Consider the following 26,391-nt stretch of genomic DNA (forward strand, 5'->3'; position numbering starts at 1 on the left):
ATAACGCCGCTCCTCTACCCCCCCGGCCCACACCAGCTCCTTCCTGGGCATTCCAGCAGCAACCCGGTATCCCCCCCCCACCCCCCCAGGCTAGGACCCCTCCTAGCCGCGACGCACCCTCCATGGTACTTCCGTGAGTCAGCTGACTTCTGCTGACCCGGCAGCTCCCGCCAAAACCCATCTCCTCCCGGCATGGGGTCATCCCCCTCTTGCCACACCTCCTTGACACCGCTTCAGCGGGGGAAAGAAAACCAGTGAAGGCCACGCCCACACCTCCAGCTCCGCCCCCCCCTGCCCCGCAGCACGGACATCCAGAGGAAAGCCCGCGCTTTCACACTGCCACACCCCACCCTTCTGACACAGCTCCTCAAAATCCAGTTTCACCCCAACCCCCAGCCCCGTACAGAAGAGAACATATAAAGCACATACCCCCAACGTTCCCCACATACCCCACACCCATACCCAACAGACAAACCCACCCGGAAACAGAGCAAAACAGCATAAAAATAACACCTGTCAAAATTGAAGAACAGCAACAGCGAAAACAGCAACGGCCATTGTGTGTCTCCAGACCCTAGTTTGAGTCCAGCTTCTCCGCCTGTACAAAGGCCCACGCCTCCTCCGGGGACTCGAAGTAGTGGTGCCGGTCCTTATATGTCACCCACAGACGTGCAGGCTGCAGCATTCCAAATCTGACCTGCTTGGCATGCAGCACCGCCTTCATCCGGTTGAACCCGGCCCGCCGCTTTGCCACCCCCGCACCCCAGTCCTGGTAGATTTGCACCACCGAATTCTCCCACTTGCTGCTCCTCTCTTTCTTGGCCCAGCGCAGCACACACTCCCGGTCACTAAACCGATGGAACCGCACCAGCACCGCCCACGGGGGTTCATTTGCCTTAGGCCTCCTGGCCATCACTTGATGAGCTCCCTCAAGCTCCAGGGGCAAATGGAAGGACCCTGCTCCCATCAACGAGCTCAACATCGTGGTCACATACGCCGGGAGATCCGACCCCTCCAGGCCCTCCGCCAGGCCCACGATCCTCAAATTCTTTCGCCTCGTGCGAACGTCCAGCTCCTCCAAGCGGTCTTGCCACTTTTTGTGAAGTGCCTCGTGCAACTCCACTTTCCCCACGAGGACCACGGCCTCCTCCTCCCTCTCAGCGGCCTGCTGCTGCAACTCCCGAATCTACACCTCCTGTGCCGCCTGGGTCCCAAGCAGCTTGTTTGTAGTTGCATTCAGGGAGTCCAGCAACTCAGCCTTCAGCTCCGCAAAACAGCGCAGGAGAGAGGCTTGCTGCTCCTGCGCCCACTTCCACCAGTCCTCGGGTGTTCCGCCGGCCGCCATTTTGTTTTTCTTCCCCTGCTTTTCTTGGGGAGCTGCTGCAGCTTTTTCCTTTGCCCCACTCCGGGTGAGCACCATAAATTATGGGGAATGCTCCTCTAGACACCTTCCCCCACTGGGATTCGTCGGGACAGCGTCGACTGCTGCTAGAATTCAGTTTTCATAAAGGCCCTCAAGTCAGCTTGAGAAATCTGAGCTGGCCCTCCCCCCGCCTGCCTGCTTGTAGAGGCTCTTGTTTGCTGCTGCTTCCGCCCAATCTTGCACTGTTTCTGAGGGTCTGATAGCCCAGAAACATACTATTCCTGGGGGAAAGTACTCCTTGAACATTCACCAACGGCTTTTCATCGAAATTCCAACCCGTGCCGCCCAAAAAAGAGCTCTTTTCTGTAACCTTGGGCAGGAGCTGCCACTGTGTGCTCACTCACGTCATGCTGCACACCGGAAGTCACCCGTAATACTGTCCTTGACTAGCTGCGCCACACCTCCCCCTCTTTTGCCCCCTTCTCTGTTCTTACAGAAACATCTAAATCCTGGAACCTGCAACAACCATTCCTGTCCCTACTCTACCCATGTCTCCGAAATCGCCACAACATCGAGATCCCAGGTACCAACCCATGCTGCAAGCTCACCCACCTTATTCCGGATGCTCCTGGCGTTGAAGTAGACACACTTCAAACCAGCGTCCTGCTTGCCGGTGCCCTCTTTCGAACTTTTAACCCTATCCCTGACCTCACTACTCTCAACATCCTGTACACTGGGACTACAATTTAGGTTCCCATCCCCCTGCTGAATTAGTTTAAACCCCCCCGAAGAGCACTAGCAAATCTCCCCCCCAGGATATTGGTACCCCTCTGGTTCAGGTGAAGACCATCCTGTTTGTAGAGGTCCCACCTACCCCAGAATGAGCCCCAATTATCCAGGAAACCAAAACCCTCCCTCCTGCACCATCCCTGTAGCCACGTGTTCAACTCCTCTCTCTCCTTATTTCTCACTTCACTAGCACGTGGCACGGGTAACAACCCAGAGATAACAACTCTGTTTGTTCTAGCTCTCAGCTTCCACCCTAGCTCCCTGAATTTCTGTCTCAAATCCCCATCTCTCTTCCTACCTATGTCGTTGGTACCTATGTGGACCACGACTTGGGGCTGCTCCCCATCCCCCTTAAGGATCCCAAAAACACGATCAGAGACATCACGAACCCTGGCACCTGGGAGGCAACACACCAACCGTGAGTCTCTTTCGTTCCCACAGAACCTCCTGTCTGTTCCTCTAACTATGGAGTCCCCAATGACAAGTGCTCTGTTCCTCTTCTCCCTTCCCTTCTGAGCAACAGGGACAGACTCTGTGCCAGAGACCTGTGCCCTATTGCTTACCCCTGGTAAGTCATCCCCCGCAACAGTATCCAAAACGGTATATTTGTTATAGAGGGGAACGACCACAGGGGATCCCTTGTGCCGGCAACGCACTCATGCCCTGGTTTCCTGGCGGCGTACAGTGGCCACAATGGGAAGTCCCATTGGCAGGTGGCAGGAATGGAGTATCCCACTGCCAGCAAGGGCGCTCCGCCCACGAAAACGCAGCTGGAGCGGAGAATCCGGCCCACGACTTTTACTCTTTTTTTTAATAAAATGTGGAGCAACAGTCAGAGACCACAAATTATTTTTAACAAGAAAAATATTTTTAAACATGGAAAAATTGGATTATAATATAATACTTGTTTACTCCTCACTTAGTTTAACAATTGCACACAGGTTTTAGAGTTAACCCGGATTATAAAGTACATCTTAAACTACAATGGTCTAATTAACATAAAAAGTCCCTTTTAGACACATTGTGGTCAAATACATCCACTCCACCTCTGAATCCAAATTAGTGGGTCTGTGGCTTTCTCCTCAAAATCCCCCCAGATAATGATCATATGAGAGTTTGTAAACTCCACTCCCAAAAACTCACTTTAAATCTTCTCTCACAATAAATCTTCGCTTAACAATTTGCAATCCAAAATCCAGACCAGGTTTTTCAAATTACTCTTTTAACCAAAGCTTCCTCTCCACTTTCAACAGTGAATCCAGCCCAGGATTTTACACAGTCCCCTTTTAGGTTTCCTTTAACTGATTTTACACAAACTCCGAGATCCCACCATTGAATTCCATCATTATTTCAACTCGTGTTCCACAGGCTGGGGTAAAATCTCACAAATCTGAAAATCACTTCAGATAACTTTCTGGCATTTTAGCCTTCTTCTCATCTCTGTCTGCCTTTACTGAACAGTGATCTGTTCTAGTATCTTCAACCTTAGACTTATTGGAAACTTCTCTTCATTTCTATAGTTTCCTTAATTAGCAGCTCTTCAGATTTCTTAACTTGTTTTCTTATCAATTACTCAATTTACAGATGATACTAAGATTGGTGGAGTTGCAGATAGCGAGGAGGACTGTCAGAGAATACAGCAAAATATAGATAGATTGGAGAGTTGGGCAGAGAAATGGCAGATGGAGTTCAATCCAGGCAAATGCGAGGTGATGCATTTTGGAAGATCTAATTCAAGAGCGGACTATATGGTCAATGGAAGAGTCCTGGGGAAAATTGATGTACAGAGAGATCTGGGAGTTCAGGTCCATTGTACCCTGAAGGTGGCAACGCAGGTTGATAGAGTGGTCAAGAAGGCATACAGCATGCTTGCCTTCATCAGACGGGGTATTGAGTACAAGAGTTGGCAGGTCATGTTACAGTTGTATAGGACTTTGGTTAGGCCACATTTGGAATACTGCATGCAGTTCTGGTCACCACAGAAGGATGTGGATGCTTTAGAGAGGGTGCAGAGTGCAGCCACCTGGGGTGGCCACTTCCCGATTCCAAAATGAAGGCCCGCAAAGAATGCAGGGAAAATTGGCCAGCCACAGGAAAACAAGCAGGTACAAGGTTTCCTGTGTATTAAGACTTGCAGAACACAGACAGAACCGAAACCAATAGCCATCTACATACTAATGAGCAATCCCCAGAAACAATTAGAAACATTGAAGCAATCGGGACCAAGACAGACTCCCTGGCGCCAGCGGGAGCCAGGACAAAAGAAGGCCAACGGACTCGTAGGAACCGCCCAGCGATCAGGGAACAACTCCAGTATTGGAGAAATCGATAGAAGCTAAGTAAAGGCCTTTAGTTATAGCGATAGTCTAGTAAGTAGAGTTTTATGCATGAGTAGTGATTGACTGTGTGTATAATAAATGTGTTTTGATTTGAAACTTACTAACTGATGTATTGAGTTATTGATCAGCACTTGGCTTTGAACCTCGTGCTGGTATCAGAAAGATACCTGGCGACTCTAGAGCAAAGGTTATTAAAACAGAGCAATTAAGTAAAAGCACACCGAGCAACAAGAGGAGGTTCACCAGCATGTTGCCTGGTATGGAGGGTGCTAGCTATGAAGAAAGGTCGAGTAGATTAGGATTATTTTTGTTGGAAAGACGGAGGTTGAGGGGGGACCTGATTGAGGTCTACAAAATTATGAGAGGTAAGGACAGGGTGGATAGCAACAAGCTTTTTCCAAGATTGGGGGTGTCAATTACAAGGGGTCACGATTTCAAGGTGAGAGGGGGAAAGTTTAAGGGAGATGTGCGTGGAAAGTTTTTTATGCAGAGTGTGGTGGGTGCCTAGAATGCTTTGCCAGCGGAGGTGGTAGAGGCGGGCACGATAGCATCATTTAAGATGCATCTAGACAGATATATGAACGGGCGGGGAACAGAGGAAAGTAGACCTTGGAAAATAGGGGACAGGTTTAGATAAAGGATGTGGATCGGCGCAGGCTGGGAGGGCCGAAGGGCCTATTCCTGTGCTGTAATTTTCTTCTGTTCTTTTGTTTTGTACTCCATGGTATGGAGTTTACTCTAGCAAAGCTGAGAGAGATGCTCCCTCTCGAGCCTTATAAACAAACTGCTTCTAGCAGAGCTGTGGGAGCTGCCTTCTCTCTCACTACCTACGCCCAAGTGTCCATAAATTCAGCTAAACACTAAAACTTAAATGCTCCTCTGCCTTACATGCTAAGCAACACCCACATGCTTCTGCCTTTATTTACTTTTCATGCCGTAGCCCTCTCTAAGCACAATAGGATCACAGGTGGAACTTAACCAACCCCCACACATACAAACACCTTTGTCCAGCATGAATCTAACTGCAGATTTAACCCTTCCAAACACTGAAACATTAAATTAAACCCACCAAACACTGTACCGTATTTCTAATGTTTACCAATACAAATACAAATCTCCTAAAACTACCTTTGTTGTCCGAACACAAAAATGAGATATGAAATCAAGATGATAGATTTAAAAATGAGACTTTTGGCTGGGGCTGATACAATAAAATGTAAGAATAAACTAAGGAAAGAAAAATTCAACAGTGAACAAGTGGATTAGGATGCGAGAAGATGGACTTAGGAGGGAGAATGAGCTCTTCAAATAAAGGATGTACTTGAGTGAAAGGATATGTTTGGTGTAAGAGATATTGTGATCCTGCACTAGGCCCCAACAGTGGCTAGGATACTGAGCAGAAACCCCAATATTTTATTTTAAATTTGAAAGACTGTGAGGAAAGGATACCTCGCCCCAGGAGCAATTTCACGAAAAATAGGGATATGGTATATTGAAATAAACTTTATTAAAACACAGCATTAAAACATCCTTTAACGCCACACAATTAAATAATTTACAATTACCCCTTAAATGATGCTAATCAATAAAGTGACACAATCACCCTTAACTGCAATCTTTATTTCCACTCAACCAAAACCATCTCAGATCCCAATCCACTTTTAAATACAGTTAACACTCAGGAATACTTGCTGGACAGAGATGTCTTCAACACTCCACTTTGAGAAAGAGAGATCTTTTTAACCTCTTTAAAGAAAGAGACCTGACCCCTTGTCAGAATAATGCAGAATCTCTGGCTGTTTTACTTCAGAAACCTTCTAAGCTCACCTTCCAGCCAAAAACTAACCCTGAAAACCTTAACACCTGACTGCTTCGACCTCGGCACCTCCCATTGACTACATCATCTCACGAAGCTGAACACAATGGCTGCATTCCACTGGTTTTGTCGCGCCTGACTCGGGATGCAACGAGACCTCTCTCACGATTTAATGGTCTTGTTACACTTTATAGAGTCATAAAATTTACAGTGCAGAAGGAAGCCATTGGGCCCATCAAGTCTGTACCAGCCCTTGGAAATATCACCCAACTTTAGCCCAAGCCTCCACCCTAACCCCGTAACCCAGAAACCCTACCTAACCTTTTGGACACTAAGGGGCAATTTTAGCATGGCCAACCCCCCTAACCTGCACATCTTTGGACTGTGGGAGGAAACCGGAGCACCTGAAGGAAACCCACGCAGGCACTGGGAGAAAGTGCCAGCTCCACACAGACAGTCACCCGAGGTCGGAATTGAATCTGGGACCCTGGAGCTGTGAGCCAGCAGTGCTAACCACTGTGCCACCGTGCCATCATAAACCATCCTTTTTTACCCTTCACCCTGCCACCATGCACTTATTTCCTGTACATCTGAGAACTTTATTCCTTCTCATGATTTGTGTAATATGTTAGTTTGTGCCTTGTGGATAACATTACATAGAACGGGAAGGGTTTGCCAATGCAGAGTCTGGGGTTTCCACTTTAATCGAATTGGATTGGAAATGCCTGTTCCTTTGTCAAAGTCGCATTTGTAACTTTAGTACAAAGATAATTAGTAGGCCCGTCCAACCGCAAAACAAACCGGTTTGGTCAGTTTGCAAAGATTGAGAAACCAATTACTATAATTACAAAGATTCGACAAACACTGACAACCTGTCAAAGCTCAGTTACTGCTCGTTTCAATTCCCCATCCCACTCTCCTTCTGACCTCTTCTGATTGACTTTCAGCACTGTTCCAATAAAGTTTATAAAACATCTCGTGGAACAACATGTTTTCTTTCCATTAGATACCAGCTGGCCATGGGTCTTAATATCGAATTTAAAATATATGAACTATTACAGCTGCTTTCACTTTCCCTTTGGCAGGAGTAGCTGGTTTTCGGTTGTGCCAGCATTTCCAGGCTGACGCGGAACACCGGGTTTGGCTGGTGATTAGATTGAGGACCCTTTCCTGGAACATCACGTTGAGCCTGACGTTCTGGTACATTGGAGTCAACTTACTTTTCTTCGCCCAGTTTCCAATACTTCTAGAGTCAGCCCATTTTGGTTATTTTTGTGCTTCCATTGCAACCATGATATCCGCCACCTGACCAGCATTTGTTGTCCATCCTTATTTGCTCTTGAGAAAGTGGTGGTTGAGCCGCCTTCTAAAACCACTGCAGTCCATGGGGTGTGGGTACAACCACAGTGCTGTTAGAAGGGGCTCCAGGATTTTGAGCCAGAGAAACTGAAGGAATGGCAATATATTTCCAAGTAAGGAACTTGTGGGTGGTCATGTTCCCATGTGCCTGCTACCCTTGTCCTTCTGGGCTGGTTTGGAAGGTGCTCTTGAAGGAAGCTTGGCAAGTTACTGCAGCGGATCATATACATCAGTGATGGAGGGACTGAATACCTAAGGTGGTTGGGTGGATTGCCTATCAAACAGGTCTATTTTGTCCTCGATGATATTGAGTTTATTTAACGTTGTTAGAGCAGCACTCACCAGGCAGTTGAGAGTAGACTATCACACTTCTGACGTGTGCCCTACAGAAAGTGGGTTGGCTTTGAGAAATCAGGAAGTGTTATTTTACACACTACAAAATAGCTAGTCTCCAATCTGCTCTTGTGGCTATAGTAATTGTGTGGCTGATCCAGTTAAGTTTTTGGTCAATGGTAACCCCCAGATGTTGATGGTGGTAATGCTGTTGAGTGTCAGGGAAGATAGTTAGATTCTCCCTTTGGAAATGATCTTTGTCTGGCACTTGTGTGGCACAAATGTTACTTGCCATTTACCAGTCCAAGCCTGAATATTGACCAGGTTATGTTGCATGGAGGCACAGACTGCTTCAGTACCGTAGGAATTACAAATGGTGCTGAACACTGTGCAGTCAGTACTGACCATCACCACTGTCGCTACTCTTGAGGAGTGCCCCCAGCCATATCCTGGTACTGAGTTGATTGGCCTCCAACAACTATCTTCCTTTGCACCGGCTATGACCCCAACCCATGGGGAATTTTCTCTTAATTTCCATTTACTTCAATTTTATTAGGGCTCCTTGATATTGCATACAATGAAATGCTGCCTTTATGTCAAGGGCAGTACTGCTGTTTTGTCCATGTTTGAAATAAGGCTACACTGAGGGCAGGAGTGGTCCTGACAGAAGTCAAACTGAGCATCAGTGAGAAGGTTATTTGCTGATGGAGTGCTGATTGATAGCATTGTCACTGACACCGTTCATTATTATGCTGATCATTGAGACAATGCTAATTGGATGGTAATTGTCTGCATCAGATTTATTCTGATTTTTGTCCACAGGATTTATCGAGCCACAAGTGCCAGGCAATGACCATCTCCAACAAGAGATAATCTCATCATGTCCCCTTGACATTGTTATGGGCCAGGGTTTAGAGACTCCAAAGTGTATCATGGAGTTCACCTGACCCACAACTTTTAATAGATTGTGGTATGGGGAGCACACGGCCCACTCTACAGGTGTGGTACAGCAGAAATGGAAAAGTATTTTTTAAAGCAAAACAATTTTATTCTATGAACTCAAGTTAACTTTTTAAAAACATACAGTGAACATCTTAGCAACCATTAATTCAAATACAACTCCCAAAGACTACAACACTAAGTAAACCTTTAAGCTTTCCTTTTTAACATCCATACGACTTAAAAACAAAACCTTTATCAGAAGCACATCAGGTTAAAGTCGCTACTGAAAACATATATAATTCTGAATTCACCAAATGATCAAGAGAGAGTCTTTTGATGGCAGAGAGAACAGCAGTACACCTGCTTGGTCTGGCTTCAGCTCCAACACTGAAAATGAAACTAAAACATACCTTGCAGCCTGCTCAAAAACAAAAGTAAAAAGCTGAATCAGCCCAGCTTCATCCACTCTCTGACATCATGGCAGTAGTAAACACCCATTTCTTAAAGGTACTCTCACTACAGATATTTATATACCCACCCATTTATAAACACCCATTTCTTAAAGGTACTCTCACATGGCAACATTCAATGGCATTACCATTGTTGAATCCCCCACTATCCACATCTTGGTTACGATTGGCCAGAAACTGAACTAGACCAACTATATAAATACTGTGGTTACCAGAGCAGGGAATTATTATTATTATTTTTTTAATTTAGAGTACCCAATTCATTTTTCCAATTAAGGGGCAATTTAGCGTGGCCAATCCACCTAGCCTACACATCTTTTGGGCTGTGGCGGCGAAACCCACGCAAACATGGGGAGAATGTGCAAACTCCACACGGACAATGACCCAGAGCCGGGATCGAACCTGGGACCTCGGTGCCGTGAGGCTGCAGGGCTAACCCACTGCGCCACCGTGCTGCCCCAGAGCAGGGAATTATGTGGTGAGTAACTCACCTACTGATACTCTCCAACTCTCCTAAGTGCAGCTCCAACAATACTCAAGAAGCTGGATACGATCCAGAACAAAGCAGCCTGCTTGACTGCCACCCCATCTACCACCTTAAACATTCACTCCATCCATCACTGACACATAGTAACAGCAGTGTGCACTATATTCATATAAGGAGGGAATGTGAAGTTGAGGATTATCGGGCAGAATTCTCCGATCCCCCGCCGGGTCGGTGAATCGGCGTGGCACCGCGCAAATCGCGCCACGCAGCCCGATGCCGGGATGCGATTCTCTGCAGAGTGGAGAATCGTTGCCACTGGAGCCGGCGTGGTCGGCGCAGCACCGGTAGGGGTCTGCGCCGACTCTCCAGCCCGAGCCGGCATGGGCCGGCGCGCCAATTCTCCGTCAACAAAAAGCCGAGTCCCACTGGCGCCATTCTAACATCCTCTGAGCTGGCAGGACCTCGGCATTGAAGGGTCCGGGGGTGGCCTGTGTGTGTGTGTGTGGGGGGGGGGGGGGGGGGGTGTCTGACCCGGGTAGGGCCTCCGTAGTGGCCTGGCGATCGGGGCCCACCGATTGGCAGGCCGGTCTCTCTGTCTGGGAGTCTTCTTTCCTCCGCACCGGCTCCCGTTGCTCTGCGCCATTTGGCGTTGGGGCCGGCGCAGGGAAGCAGGCCACTATGCATGCGCTAGTTGGCACCGGCCCAACTGTGCATGCGCGGACACCGCGGCGCTGGGTTCACGCCGGCATTGGCAGCTGGAGGGCCGGAGTAAAACACTCTCGTTTTTACGCCGGAGTCGGCACTTAGCCGCCCGATGGGAGAATCACGCCCATCATATCATATCGGACATGATGTCATTGACTGATGGAGCAAACGTGAGGGGCTGAATGGCCTACTTCTGCTCTGGTATACAAGATGGACTGCAGCAACTCACCAAGCATCCTTTGACAGCACTTCGACCAGGACCCCCTTCACCTAGTAGGGCAAGGGCAGCAGACACTTGGGAACACCAACACCTGCAAGCCCCCCTCCAAGCCACTTATCTTCCTGGCCTGGAAATATAGCGCTGTTCCTTCATTATCACTGGGTCAAACTCCTGGAACATCCTCCCTCCCAGCACGGTGGGTGTACCTCCACCACATGGACTGCAGTGGTTCAAGAAGGCAGCTCACCATCACCTTCTGAAAAGGAATAAATGCGGATCTGACCAGCGACACCCACATCCCATAAAAGAATGTCTAAAATTTCAACAATGTTGGGTATATGCCAATGTTGTGGCTGTATGCAGCTAGTTCTGGAGCACAAGTCTCCAGCACTAGTCAGACAGTTACAGGGACCCGCAGCTTTTGTTATGTCCACTGCCTTCAGCCGTTGACATAATGCGGAGTAAACTGAATTGGCGTCTGTGACATCGGGGACCCCAGGAAGAGACTGAGATAGATCATGCACTCTGCACATGTTGCTGAAGATGGTTGTAAATGCCCTGGGCGGGGTTCTCTGTCCCGCCAGCCCTGTTTACCAGTGCGGCACGCCCACGCTGGCAGCAGGATTCTTCGCCCCTGCAGCCGGCTAATGGCATTTCCCTTTATAGCCACCCCCACGTGTTGGGAGCTGTGGGCGTGGATGTGCTGCCGGTGAAGCAGAGGATCCTGCCGATGGAAAATCCCACAGATTATCTTTTGCTGGGCTATTTCATAATAATAATCTTTACTGTCACAAGTAGGTTTACATTAACACTGCAATGAAGTTAATGTGAAAAGCCCCTAGTCGCCACATTCCAGTGCCTGTTCGGGTACACAGGGGGAGAATTCACAGTGTTCAATTCACCTAACATGTCTTTTGGGACTTATGGGAGGAAACCGGAGCATCCGGCGAAAACCCACACAGACACGGGGATAAAGTGCAGACTCCGCACAGTGACCCAAGCCGGGAATCAAACTCGAGTCCCTGGCGCTGTGAAGCAATAGCACTCACCACTTTGCTACTGTGCCACATTATTCAGGACGGGGGTTCTCATGGACCCTCCTCCTGTTATATAATTGTCCACTAGTATGTACGACTGGATGTGGCAGGGCTGCAGAGCTTAGATCTGACCCGTTATTTGTGGGACCACCTCAGTCTATTTTGTGCTGTTTTCACTGTTTCATATGCATGTCGTCTTGTGTTGGTGCTTCATCAGTTTGGTACCTTTTTAGCTCTGTCAGATGCTGCTCCTGAACTCTTCATTGAGCCAGGGTTAATCCCCTAGCTTGATAGTAATGACAGCGAGGGATTATGCAATGGCATAGACAGGGTGTGGGTGGAATACAAATTCTATTGCTGCGGCTGACGGACAATGGCTCATCGATGCCATTAAGTTGTGAGATTGTTCCAAGTCTATTCCATTTAGCATGGTGCTGTAGGATATCCTCAGTGTGAAAGTGACACTTCCTTCCCAGAGGGGCTATGCCAACTGTGACAGGTAATTGCTGAGGATGAGGTCAAGTTATTCCTACGTGTTGATTCGCTCACCATCTCCTGCCAGCTATGTCCCTCAGGAATCAGCCGTCCCACTCAGTAGTGGTTCTACCAAGACACGCTTCATGATTGGCATTGCAATTGTCCACCCAGAGCACATTCTGTGTCCTTCAATGGTGTTCAGTGTTTAACATGGAGAACTGATTCATCAGCTGAGGGAGGGCAATATATTGCAAGGGGAATGGAATATAAAAGTAGGGAGGTCTTGCTACAGTTGGATGGGGTGTTGGGTGAGACCACAGTTGGAGTAGTGCAGTTTCTTATTTAAGCAAGCATATAATTGCATTAGAAACAGCACAAAGAAAGTTCACTCGACCGATTCCTCGGGATTGCCTTACAAATAAAAATTGCACAGGCTCAGCTTGTATACACTGAAGTTTAGATTGAAAGAGGTGGTCTTACTGAAACATGCAAGATCTGGAGGGGACAAAAACAGCTTCTTCCCCGCTGTTACCAGACTCCTACACGACCCTTATGGATGGACCTCATTAACACTACACCCCTGTATGCTCCACCCAATGCTGGTGTTTATGTAGTTACATTGTGTAGCTTGTGTTGCCGTATTATGTAATTTCTTTAATTCCTTTTCTTTTCATGTATTTAATAATCTGTTGAGTTGCTCGCAGAAAAATACTTTTCACTGTACCTTGGTAAACGTGACAATAAACAAAATCCAATCCAATTCCAAGGTAAGAGAGGTGTTAATCTAAGCAGGGATTGCAATGGTGGGGTGACACAAGGTAACTTACACCCTGAGCCAATGGAAGAAGTCAATTTGGACTATTCCTAAATAAGGAAGGAATAATGAGACTGGGGGATGAAAGCTGGGAAATAGTGGTCTTTGTTGGCAGTGTGATATTGTGGCTTCTGGGTTATCACCCCTTCTCGATGCAGTTCAACATCATTTTGAAGACAAAGATGACATCCCCTATGCTGGTAACATCAAGAACTCCTAGCATCTTGAGATGAGAAACCTCTATGTGGTCTTCCCTGCTTTTTGTTAAGCATATGTAAAATCTTGCTTAATGTATTCTATTTGATTCATAAGTACTAGTTATTCATACCATGTAGGACAAACACAACTGAGCACCCCAGTGTTAGAAATTAAGAATTTGAAGTTTTTAATTAGGAGGATTTTATATCACCAAACCATTAAATCTTACAGAAGGATGTAAAAAGTCATAAGCAGTACATGGGAAATTAGATCAACCATGATCTTATTGAATGGCAGAGCAGGGTCACGGTGCCAACTGGCTTACTCCTGTTCCTAATTCACACGTTTGTATGCTTGCATGTTAGTGATAACACTTCCAATCAGCACATACCATTCCTTTAATGTATGCTAAGCTCACGTTTAAAGTTACACATGCATTCCTAAAAATTGCAAGTTTAAGTGAATCACAGGTTCCCATAAGAATTTATGTTAAAACCCAAGTTAGGTTTCTTGGGCTATTTCACGCCCAGAAAAAAAACGGAATGCAGACCGAAATACTGTGCTGTACTGCACATTCCCGCTAAAATAAATCACTAAATATGAAGAAATGCTGTACACTTACACACTTAGGACATTTCTCAGTAGACAAAAATGAGAAATTGAAATGTGGAGTTTGGGTTTTTGTCATGATGATTTTGTGATGTTAATTATCCTTTTATGCCAAGGCTAAGTGGCAAAGTATGTCTAAGGTGTCAATTCAAGTTGTTTGTGTTGCGCTGGTGTATATTTAGGGACATTTGTTAAACTGCATAAGAGAACACCTGTTCCATTAAATCAATGTGGGCAGAAATCCTCTTGTTTAGATGAGTTGTGCTTCTTCCACTGTATTAAAATGCTGCTTTGATATTAGACATTTAATCGCAAGGCATAATGATGAAACCTCACTAAATCAAATAATAGTTCAAATTTATCATTTGATATACTATTCAGATGTGCGTCAGCAAATGCTAGTCTTGAGAGAAAATCCTGATTTTTGTCTGATTAAATGTGGGAAAACTATGTTTTTCGGCACTGATAGCTGTGCAAGTACAACAGCAGCGATCAGGAAGGTCAATAGAAACAAGTATGAGTGCACAAAGTTACGAACAATAATGCAACTCTGATTCAATGTCGTTAGCTTTCGAGACATCAGATAGTATTGGGGGAACCATGATGTAACCCAAATCTATTCATGTCAGCCCGAACAAACCATGACCCGGAATGACAAGGCACCAGCACCTCAAAGAATTAATCTGAGACACTGCGAAACATTGGGGCACAGCGATAGAAGAAGGATCAAAGATTACTCAACAGAATACTTGGAGAGACATTGCCACAGCTATCTGAGAGATAAGGACTGGAATCATGGATGCCACCGTTGTATACTGCGGCCTAATGTTAAAAAGTATCACGCAGTAATTTGTGTTGCTTAATAAATCTGTCGCTCACAGTCTGCACCTGAGCAGTTTACTTAAAGAGTTACTAGCAAGTTTCAAATCTCCCAACAGAAATGCTGTACATTCCTAAGTACCTACATTAATAAATAACTTAAAACAAGTTTAAAAACTAAAAGGAATACAATATGCTGTAAATAACTATTTAAAAATGACACTCAGCTGGTTTTGTATTGCCCAGAACAAAAAGGATCAGATGAAGTTGTCCTCGGTGGTGGAAAGACAGCGAGGACTTGTAAAGAGGTCAGAAAGGGGAGCAGGTGCAAGAGGAAGTTCAGGATTGTGGCTGAGGGGAGGGGCAGGAACAAGGCTGGAAGTGAGAGAAAGAGGAGCCAGTAAAGACGGGGGACTTTAAAGGTAAGAATGAGAGGTGGGAACGAGAGCTAGGGACAAGAGTTTCAGCAGAGGGTGGGAGCAAAAGCGCTGAGGAATCAGCCACGTGCTCATGCAGGCCACAGAACAAAGTCTGTGGCAATGTTAAAGTGAAAATTGCAACTTTAATGGGACATATTGTCGCTACTTCATTAACAATGTTGAAGCAAAATGATGGTAAGTAATTGCAACTCAATATTATTCTTTTTCATTGAACTTTGTACAATTGATGAGCTTGTTTGGCCATTTCAGACAATTTTTGCCAATTAAGAGTCAGAACATTGCTCAGAATCTGGAGTCCCATAAAGGTCAGACCAGGCAAGTAAAGCAGGTTTCCTACCCTAAAGGCAATTAGCAAATCAGATGGGTTTTTACACAGCAATAACTATTCACTGATGCGCAGTTTAGATTCCACCAGGGCCACTCAGCTCCTGACCTCATTTCAGCCTTGGTCCAAACATGGACAAGAGCTGAACCTAAGAGGGAAGGTGAGAGTGGCTGCCCTTGACGCCAAGGTCAATTTGACTGAATGTGGCATCAAGGAGCCCTGGCAAAACTGAAGTCGCTGGGAAATGGGGGAACATTTTCCAATGGATGGAGTCCTACCTAGCGCAAATGAAAATGGTTGCGGTTGTTGGGAGGCCAGACATCTCATTCCCAGGACTTGAAGGATTCCTTAGGATAGTATCTTAGGCCTAAATATGTTCAGTTGCTTCATCCAATGACCATCACTTGATCATAAGGTCAGAGGTAGGGATGTTCGCACAGCATTCAGTACTATTCACAACTCAAGATGCTAAAGCAGCTTGATACCAATTTACAGTAAGTCCTGGACAAGAGTCAGGCTTGGGCTGATAAAAAGCAAGAAACAACCGTGCCACACATGTGCCAACAAGACGGGGGGGGGGGGGGGGGGGGGGGGGGCGGGGTAATGACCAGAAACAGATACTGAACCAGCTATACAAATACTGTAGCTACATGAATAGGTCAGAGGCTGGAGGTTCTGAGTCAAGTTCAGCTTTTGACTCTCCAGAGCCTGTCCACCATTTATAAAGCATAAATCATGAGTGTGATGGAATAGACTCCACTCGGATGAATGCAGCTACAGCGCCCCGTCCACCAACCCGAACATTTACTGTGTACCATCTACAAGATACACTGATCATCAAGGGTCCTTCAATAATATATTTCAAAGCTAGGATCTCTAACAACTTGCACAAGGGAACTCCACCACCACCAGCAAATTCTCCTCCAAGTCACACCCTACCGACTTGGAACTATATTAGTGTTTCTTCGCTGTCACAGGATCAAAATCCTGGAACTCCCTCCCCAGCGTCACTGAGTGCACCTGCACCAGCTGGATGCAGTGGTTTAAGGTGGCAGCTCACCAGCTTTGCAAGGGCAATTTGGTTTGGGCAAATGCCCACATGCCATTAATTTATTTTTTTTAAGTTCATCTTCACCATTACTGATATTAGCTTTTTATTCCAGATTTATTTAACTGCATTTAAATTCTCTATTTGTGGAGGAATTTAGATTCACGTCTCAGAATCATTAGTTCAGGTCTGTGGATCATTTGTTCAGTAACATGACCCTGTATCTATTGCCACATTCTCCATAACGCAATGTATTGCATTATGTATTCTTTGAGGAAACAGGTGTTAGTAGACGTATGTAGTTTCACATGACAGTCATCCAGACTCCAAACGTTAGCTCCATTCTCTCTCTACAGATGCTGTCAGACCTGAGATTGCCCAACAGTTTGTAAGGATAGGTGCTTCTTGGTGTCACATGTTTAGCAGGAAAATGGTGATCTTGGACTTGGGTTCCCAAAGCTCTCCCTCGCAAGATGTTTTGCTACTGCTCTGTTGTAGCAATCCTTGCTGCGATTAGTCAACTACACCATTATCATTGTCTACAATTACCACAATGGAAGAAAAGGAACAAGATGGACCTTGGTCTGTTTGTGTTCAATATTGACTTGTGTGAATATAATTTCTACATCTCCTGTTCCCTCAGACACACTATGTAGGCTCTCCTTCCCTCAGTACATCTGAATTTTATTCCTGCTTGCATTGTCTTCTTAAAAATTCAGTTTTATATCTCCCAGACACAAAAGGTCCACAGTTGAAAGATCAAATCCTCAGCTGCCACCAAAGATGCTGCCAGAACAGATTATTAGCAGCATTGTACTTCATGTTATATCTCTGAAATATCCTTTTCTTTAAAAAACAGATGGACGCCATGTGCGTACATCTTGCTTTTGACATTCTTTAGTTATATTCATGTTTTAGCAATCTATTTACAGACTTCAATTGGATTTATGCATACAGTTCTGCGTTGGCAATCATTTATGAATTTTAATTGGATAGCTGCCATAGTAACTTTTGGATAGGAAGAGTTCTTTCAAATTTATTTTAGGTCATACATCAATGGATTCAATTGGTGGTGTCTCAATGGACAGAGTGAAGATGTTGAGTTGATAGCTTAAAAAATGACATCACAATATAGAAACAATTCATTTATCAATTTGATAGACATTTGAATAAAATTAAAGCCTATCCTTAAGGGTAAGTAAAGCATGTTGGCATTTGCTTGGTGGACATAACTGTACTTTTAATGTGAGACGGTATTACTAAGTTGCTTCAAGTGCCCAAAGGTTTATGAATGGGCTATTACGAAATGTTTGAAATATAAATTGCTTGCTCAACAAAGTTAATTTTTTAAACCTCCCAACTGTTCACTTTCTTCAGCCTAGAAGCACATTTAGACCATCCTCTAGTTGAAAAGCACCAGAAATGTTTATGGTCATGTCCTGGCTTGGGCTTAGTCAATGTTCAATCAAGCATTCATTGTAATTTTGTGATCCTGTCACACATCACACCTACTTTGCCAGTGCATCCCACTCTCTTAATTCAGTTTCGGGCTTATCAACATGCTTTTTCTGGAAAAAGATGTCAGCCAATGTCTACAATCTTGTCATAAGCTCCCTCCAACCCCAGCAGAAAGCTATCATTCAGTGAGTTAAACTGAGCTGCCACTCCTTGAAGCTACGCTTGCTAAACCACCTCAACATACCACCTCAAGCACCACCTACAAATCTTCCGCACAGACAGTGACTCATCAGCTTCCCTAACTGGTCCCATATTCACAGTTCAGCATTCTCTCCATCCTCCTTTCATTGCCTCTATATGAATAAGGATTGCAAAGACCAAGCAGGTCCAATAATGGCCATACACAACTGGCGACGCTGGCACAAAAATTTAATTAAAATTCAACACAATGCTTCGAACCTCAGCAAGACTACAGTTTGAGGGAGGGGGAGGAGAACTGAGTTGATAACAGAATGCCATTTTAGATCAGAGAGGAAACCATGGCAACAAAACTGAACACAGATAATTGGAGTTACACAAATCTGGTTAAATTCTGGACAACGAGTGAATTTTAACAATTGTTAAGTGATAAGGCAGTTCAGCAAAATTTTACAAAAATAGTGCAACCATCGTACTCCTCCCCATACCGTGTTCCCCTCCCCTCAAAATTATTTACTTCTATATGTATAAAAAAATTCAGTATAGTTATTGCAGTCGAGAGCACGTGTCACTTTTTTTTAAACAATTTTTTTAATACATACATAAAAAGATACAAAATAAAGAGATCAAGCAAGATGCATTAGAGGAATAGGGGAGGCCAGGTACGGAGTAGAGGTGAGATATTTGATTGTCAATATAAAATGTATCTAAATGTTTATCCAATATCTGTTCATTTAACATTAATTTCAAGATCTAATGCAACAAGTAACTTAACATTTGAATTCAGACTATGTAAAGAAACCCACAATAATAAAAAAAAACAAAAGGAATTTACAATCCTGTTTTGATATTTGTGCTGTTTCTGCTATCCCTGTTTGCAAAGGACCATTCCATTAATCTGGTCATTGCAGTATCTTTAAATGGGGACATCATGCAGTACAGCAGTTCACATGGTGGGATAGTGAGGCCAGTGAAAAAGCAATGCAACTTTATGGTGTAGATTCGGGCTCTGGTGCTCTGTTGGGCTGAGTTTTAATGGGATCATTTGAGGGCCAGGTGACACACTATGTAAAGTAGGGGCATCTGCCAAAAGTAGATGGGCAACTGAACTAAAAGGACAGTTACTGCTACAGACAGTCATCGCATATAACAGGATTGCTGCTACCCACACATGAATAAGAAACCCTCCATTTTGTCTCACGAGGTCATTATGCAAAAGTAGTTCCTGTTGCAGGCACATCCTTTCATTCAAGAGTGCACAATTATGTTTCTGATTTTTGCCACATAAAAGAGCAAACAAGGATAACTGATATTTGTATACTTAAGAGCAGCTTTTGCTTCGTATAATTATTTTACATTTAGTCTCTGAGACTTTTAAGGACAATTTGAGGATAGTTGAACTCCCCATTAATTTGAACCTCATTTCCTATTCCTAGTCTTGCCCCTCTCATCCCATTTCAATCGTCTTTGCAACTGTGGCCTGTGGTGGGCGGGTGAAGAGAGAGAGAGAAGGGCAGGGGGGGAGGGGGGTAGAGAGAGAGGGGGGTAGAGAGAGAGAGAGAGAGAGAGAGAGAGAGAGAGAGAGAGAGAGAGAGAGAGAGAGAGAGAGAAGGGCAGGGGGGGTAGAGAGAGAGGGGGGTAGAGAGAGAGAGAGAGAGAGAGAGAGAGGAGAGAGAGAGACAGAGACAGAGACAAAGAGGATGGGAGGGGAGAAGAGTGGAGCTTGAGGCAGTTTTTAAAATTTGGTAAAAATACTCTGCACAGCCACGTTAAAATGGACTGCCTCGAGTTCTTTTATCAATTGATATTCTCCCTCCATTTTCTTCCCTTATTCGTGGTCTCCCCAGCAGTCAAACACACCCTTCCAGCACAGCTTACAAGACCGGGAATGCTGACTGATTCTCTCGTTAGCCCATAACACCAATTGTAGGCCATGGTAAGACCAGCTGACTCACCATTGACCAGAAATTGCCTGATTGGATGAATTCAGAGCCATCACTGACCTTCAACTTTTGAAATCTGATTAATAGCTTTAATCTAGTCCATAGCTCTCGGTGGAGAGGTTGGAAAGGGATATGCGTGTGTGCGCATGCGTGCGTGTGTGGTGGTTGGGTGGGTTTGGGGGTGGGTGGGGGGGGGGGGGGAAAAGAGAGAAGAGAAAGAGAGACTTAAAGTAATTCTTGTGGCTGGGCAAGATCGTTAACTTGGACAGCTCTCTGCTTGAAGAATTCGGACAGATTCATGGGCGGTCACACTTTTCCCTCCTCTACAAATAAACACAAATATCAAGCTGAGTTGCCAGTTATTTAAAAAAAAATACAGAAACCACTGCTGCTGTCAATCACATCTGTGAGAAAGCACAAGCCAAGCGTCGCAACCAAATATAGAGATGAGCAGATCCCAAAAGGAACTGGGGAAAGAAATGATTAAGGATCCTTGAAACATGTTCTCTTCTAAAGCTGGCTTCAAAAATTAAAGCATTTTAAAACCCATGTTTTAAAATAAGCATGCGGCAATATCTGGGGCTCAGGAAAGCGCCAATTTGGGGGAGAAGATCTTTCAAGAGTGCAGGGTGTAATTCCTGTTGGGAGACATCTACCGGTACATTCGTTTCCCACATTTCTGCAGCAGCACCCCATTACAAACTGAATCAGGTAGTGCTGCAATATCAGGGGTACACAATCTGCACCAAATGCATATTTATACTTTTTAGTTCTCAGAATACATGGGGGTGGGGGGGGGGGGGGGGGGAAATTACACTCCCGGGGTGACTTGTAGCTCTTTGATGTCAACTAGCGGGGTATCTTACAACACAGGTACAACACCTGAAGGCCATTTATATATAAATATATATATATAAGTCGCATTAAAGACAGATGTTTTTGGTCCTTTCAATCTCAAAGGGACCTTTACCCTCATCCCCACCACAATGAATAACCTACTACATTGTAAACCCTAAAGAGATCCGGACGAAGAAATCTCTCGCGGTCTGATCCTAGTGACCAGCTTCTATGCTTGAATCGATGCAATTGTGCCAGAGGCAGACCCAGTTCCTTTCGGCATTACTGTTCCATAGTGCCCAGCTTTTTCTCTTCCTGGGTCGTGATGCTGCCAACTTGCCCGTCCTCCTCCTCTTCCTCCTCCTCCTCCTCTACCCCTTCCTGTCCGCTGCCTTGATATTTGTCATGTGTCCACTTGGGGCTGGTGTTGGACTTTTTGTACAGGAAGCGACCCCTCCCTCGCTGGAAGGTACCACGGCCCCTTTTATTTGCCCAGTAGTTGTCCCCGTCACCCTCACGGTCATCGTGCTGCAGAGGAACAGAAGGAAAGGAAAGAGACTTAGTATTAAATGTACAATCAGGCATCTCCTTTGATCTGCTCAGAGGGCCAATATATAAAGGTATACCACCTTTTAAAGTGCAACAGTACTGGTGTGGATGCAGCCTTGGGCCTGTGCAACCTCCTCTCCAGGCTCACCCACTGGCAAGTTTCATAAATTGAAGCCCTTCCCATTGAAACACAATCTGGGGCCAAGCCGTGCATAAGGTGAATTAAGGGTCAGCTGTGGCTAACTCAGTAGAGCTCCTACCTCGAGTTAGAGGGTGGCGGGTTCAAGCCCCACTCGAGACTGGAGCACAAAAATCTGGGCTGACACTCTGGGTACTGAGGGAGGAGACATGTTTTCAATGAGGCATTAAACTGAGGCGCTGTCTGCCCTAGACATGACATAGAATTTACAGTGCAGAAGGAGGCTATTTGGCCCATCGAGTCTGCATTGCACTTGCAAACAGCACCCCACTTAAGTCCACACCTCCTACCCATACCAATAACCCAGCAGCCCAACCCCTTTGGACACCAAGGGCAATTTAGCATGGCCAATCCACCTAATCTGCACATTTTTGGAACATGGAAGGAAAGCAGACGCAGACACGGGGAGATCGTCTCCGCACAAACAGTGACCCAAGCCGGGAATCCAACCTGGGGCCCTGGAGCTGTGAAGCGACAGTGTGACCACTGTGCTACCATGGCCTTCTGGGAAGGCCTTCTGGGAAGGCGCGGTACTTAAAAATCAGGAGAGTTCGCCCCACTGACCTGGCCAATATTTATCCTTCAACACCGTAAAAAGATATTTGTAGCAATACTGGCAGTTTGATCTTTTATGTACACAAATTGGCTGCTGCATTTCCCACACTACAAACAGTAAGCATACTTCATTGGCTGTAAAGTGTGTTGGGCATCCGAGGCACTATATAAATACAACTTCTTAATTCCAACAAAATACGTACCATAAGGAAACAGTGGGACTCTGCTGCCAACAACTGGCACGTAATAAGAGAGGTTATAACAGAGATGGGTGGATTATTACTCTAATTGAGATCTGCATTTGCACTCAAAGTAATGAATGAAAATTGCTGGAATGCAGCTGTTCCCAAGAGGGAGCACTTTTTATTTGCTTGCCGTCCTCTTCCACGACCTCCCCCAAAAAATTGCAACTCCTTCATTTGCAGATCAAAATGCAGGGTACACCTCTGTGAAACCTCAAAGAACGATGGAGAGGCAATAGACGTGAAATATAGATACTTTATACTCAGCCGCAGGGTAATCCAGTTCTATCTCTCTCTCTCTCTCTCCTCCCCCCTCTCCAAACTAGCTGGAAAAATTAACCAATTCAGGACATTTCCCTCCCTCCATAGAACAGAACCAAAGCACGAGTGGCCGAGATCCCTTTCACCAGTTTCAGCGTCAATGCTACAAAATATTCCATTTATCAAGGCTCAGTTAAGTCTTTGGGCAGGGGAGAAAGTGGCTGTTTTTCGATGTTGCTGTGAAGGTCCAAGGAACAAATAAAGCTCAAATTGCCGTGCACCTTGCCCCCATGGTCCAGTGTGGCACTGCAGCGACAAATACACAGGAACAGGAGATGACCATTTCGCTTCTCTAACCTGTGCCAGCATTCAATTAAATCCTTGCTGATCTCTATATCGTCACTTTTCCACATTGGTACCATATCCATTAAAATACCCTTGCCTACTGATCTCTGGTTTGAATCTGGTACCCAACCCACAGCCTCAATAATCTCTTGGGAGATTTTCAGATTTCCATCACCCTTTCTGTTTGGAAGTGCTTCTGACATCACCCGTTAATAACTAAGTTCTAATTTTAAAGTGTGCTCTCTTTGTTCTTGAGGCATAATCTTATAATTAGTCAGGTCGTTTAGAAGCAATGTCAGGAAACACTCCTTCACAAAAAGACTGGGAAGCTGCCTGCTCCATGCGGCTTGATTATTTGCTGGATCAACTTGCTGAGCCATTAGGGAGCTCAGCCTAGACCTGGCTTGGTTACAAACGGCTCTCAGAAGCTCAAAGACGTTTCTCCCCTCAGCACAGATTAAACAAGGCACTGCCCCAGCCCTGAGCCGGGATGCTTGTGGACACGTACCAGGTAGTACTTTTTGCTTTTTGGTGTGTACTCGGGGTCCCAGTCCTCTTCGCGGGGCCTCTTTTGGAAAGTTGGGTTACCGGGGTTACTGCTATTGCTGGGACCAGGAAACGCTCCCCTGCCATATCCTCTTCCTCTTATTCTGAACTGCTGCATTAGCATAAAAAGGAAGGTGTAATTGGGACAGGTATTCAACTTCAATGAGTTACATTTCAGACCTTGATGCAAAGTACAAGTGATGGAGAATGGAATGTTCACTTACTCAGCACGCCAAGGTAACACGGCACAGGAGGCTTTTTCCACGCTAACTTGGCAAGGCATCTCTAGTCAAAACCTCCCACCCCACAAACTGCCCTTTTTCTGCCAGCAAGGTACTTCCACACACTAAAATCTCAATGTGAACTTTTTACTGCTGAACAGATGGGAGCAGCAAGCTTTAAAGCCAGACTTGACCTTCCTCCAGGAGAGAGAGAGAGAGAGAATCAAAGACTCAATTCGGCAAGTTCAGAATTAAACATCCCCTTCCTTAGTGCTCAGTGTCACCCCCAAACCCTGGATACCGGTGTATATCTAATTAAAAATGTTGTACAAATCAGGAGCAAACGCTATACAAGTCGAAGGTCGGAGGTTTAAAGCGATGGGGTGAGGCAGTGGTCAACAGCAAATTCTGGATGGAGGCACCATAATCTTGATATGTAGGCCACAGTTCTCAGGAAATCAAAAACAAAACCCTGTACCTCAGGACCCTGTAGCCAAGGACCTGGGGCAAGGCCCAAAAGCAATGGTCTCTTTTCAAGAATCAGGTGTTTCTATTCATAAATGTCTGTTGACTCCAATTCTACCCTGCTGCTCTCTAGAACAGAAGACACCATAACTCCGTCTCTGGAAAACAAACATATTATAGACACGGATACAGTCAGTAACTTCTAAAGTACTTCAAGTGAAAGGTTCAGTACCTCATCAAAGTAAAATCACCAAGAATCTGGACAGATCAACTTACTGATGCCTGGACGTACAAACAACTCGCCCCATCCCGATCCCCTAATAAACCACTGACTGGAATCCAGGGAACACAAAACAAAAAATTGAGGCGCATAAAGCATCAGAGTTTTCTGTTTCTGCTTACAAAAATTCCACGTGCCCTGCCTCGTGCTGGTGGGCCTGTGAACTCTCTTGTTCCAAGGCGAGCTTTGTTAAAGCCGGTTGTGGTCTCCTCACGGCCCACTCCCTCTTCTGGTTCTTCTTTACCCTCGTGTGATGGAGAGGAAGAGGAAGATGAGGATGACGATGAGCTGGTCCTTGCTCTGACTTTCTTACGCTTCCTGTTCAAAGAAAATTGCACAAAACTAAAGATGTTATTTTTGAATACCACTTTTTGCACCTCACTGGTCCCTCAAGAAGCAGCACATTGTTTAGAGGCTGGCATCAGCCTGAACCACATTCAAACTCGCCCAAATCAAATGCCCAATTACCAGCTGATGTGTTGCAAAGCTGACAGGTTATTTTCTCCCTCCTACACACACCTTTCCAATGGGCAAACAACTGTCATGTTTGCTGACCAATCATACTACCCCACTGCCAGTATTGCCAAGTGAACGCAACATCAGATGGCAAGTTTGGGTAGGCAAGAAGGGGGATGAAGTGCAACAATTTAAGTAAGAGCTAAAGAAAGCATCTGTGCAGCCCAGTGTATTAGTGATTTAGAAACCTTCCGTTATCTCAATGGTTATTTGGCAAAATCAGCTAGCTATTTGTTCATTTGAAATCCAAGCTGTCATTTTGTGGAGAGCAACACTGCATGACAGCCAGGAGTTTATATCTCCCATGCTGCCTTAAACACACCTTTCTCTGGCTGAGAACTGAAGAGTGTTTAGGCTGTGGGCTCAAGCCCATTCATTCATCATTGGTCCTCCTACCAACCATATATGCTAATGACTGTAGTGCTCAGTGCCATTTGCACCATACAAATGCCAGGCAATAACCATCTTCAACAAGTTAAGAATCTAACCACTGCCCCATGCCATTCACAAGAACACAAATAGCAACAGCAATACCACTGTCAAATTCCCCACCAGTAACATATCGTTAAGATTCATCAGAAACTTAACTGAGGCAGACACATAAATACTATGGTTGCAAGAATAGGTCAACGGCTGGGGATTTTGCAGCAACCAATTCACCTCTTAATCTCCAAAGTCTGTCCACCTCCAAGGTACAAGTCAGGAGTGTAATGCAACACCTCCCCATTCACCTAGATGAGTGCAGATTCAACATGCAGGCAACTCAATATCATTAGGAAGCAGCAGCCTGCTTGAACTGCACCTCATCCATCAAATTCACTCCTCCCACCACCAGTGCAGAGTTCCAATAGTGTTTACCACTGCAGCAACTCTCCACAGTTCCTTCAACAGCACCGTCCAAAACCACAACATTCACCACTTAGGACAAGGACAGCGGATGCGATGCGTGGGACCACCACCACATGCAAGCTCACCTAGCACACTCTATCCCAACTTGGAAACATATCACTGTTCCTTCATTTTCACTGGGTAAAAATCCAGAACTCCTCTCGAAAGCACTGTAGGTGCATCTATAGACTGCAGTGGTTCAACGCAGTTAACTACTTCCTTCTCAAGGTCAAGAAGGGCTGGTCAAGCCAGTGAAGCTCACATCCCAACAACAATTTTTTTTTAAACTAGGAAAGGA

At 45.4% G+C, this 26,391-nt stretch overlaps 1 protein-coding gene across 5 annotated transcripts in view; it reads right to left on the reverse strand.

Annotated features, from left to right (window-relative positions):
- Positions 1 to 18,460: 18,460 nt before the first annotated feature.
- The window catches only part of LOC119968799 (thyroid hormone receptor-associated protein 3-like), a 149,067-nt gene continuing 141,136 nt past the window's right edge, over positions 18,461 to 26,391 (reverse strand). For 4 of the 5 annotated variants that reach the window (XM_038801607.1, XM_038801595.1, XM_038801606.1 and 1 more), the window contains 3 exons: positions 24,812 to 25,007; positions 23,686 to 23,835; positions 18,461 to 21,554 (listed from right to left, as the gene is read on the reverse strand). In XM_038801607.1, the coding sequence (XP_038657535.1) occupies positions 21,309 to 21,554; positions 23,686 to 23,835; positions 24,812 to 25,007 (592 nt within the window). In that variant the 3' untranslated portion in view covers positions 18,461 to 21,308. The remainder of the gene's footprint in view (positions 21,555 to 23,685; positions 23,836 to 24,811; positions 25,008 to 26,391) is intronic. The other variant, XM_038801617.1, reaches the window with a different exon arrangement.

The sequence above is a fragment of the Scyliorhinus canicula genome, chromosome 1 (assembly GCF_902713615.1).
Source record: "Scyliorhinus canicula chromosome 1, sScyCan1.1, whole genome shotgun sequence".
NCBI classification, from domain to species: domain Eukaryota; kingdom Metazoa; phylum Chordata; class Chondrichthyes; order Carcharhiniformes; family Scyliorhinidae; genus Scyliorhinus; species Scyliorhinus canicula.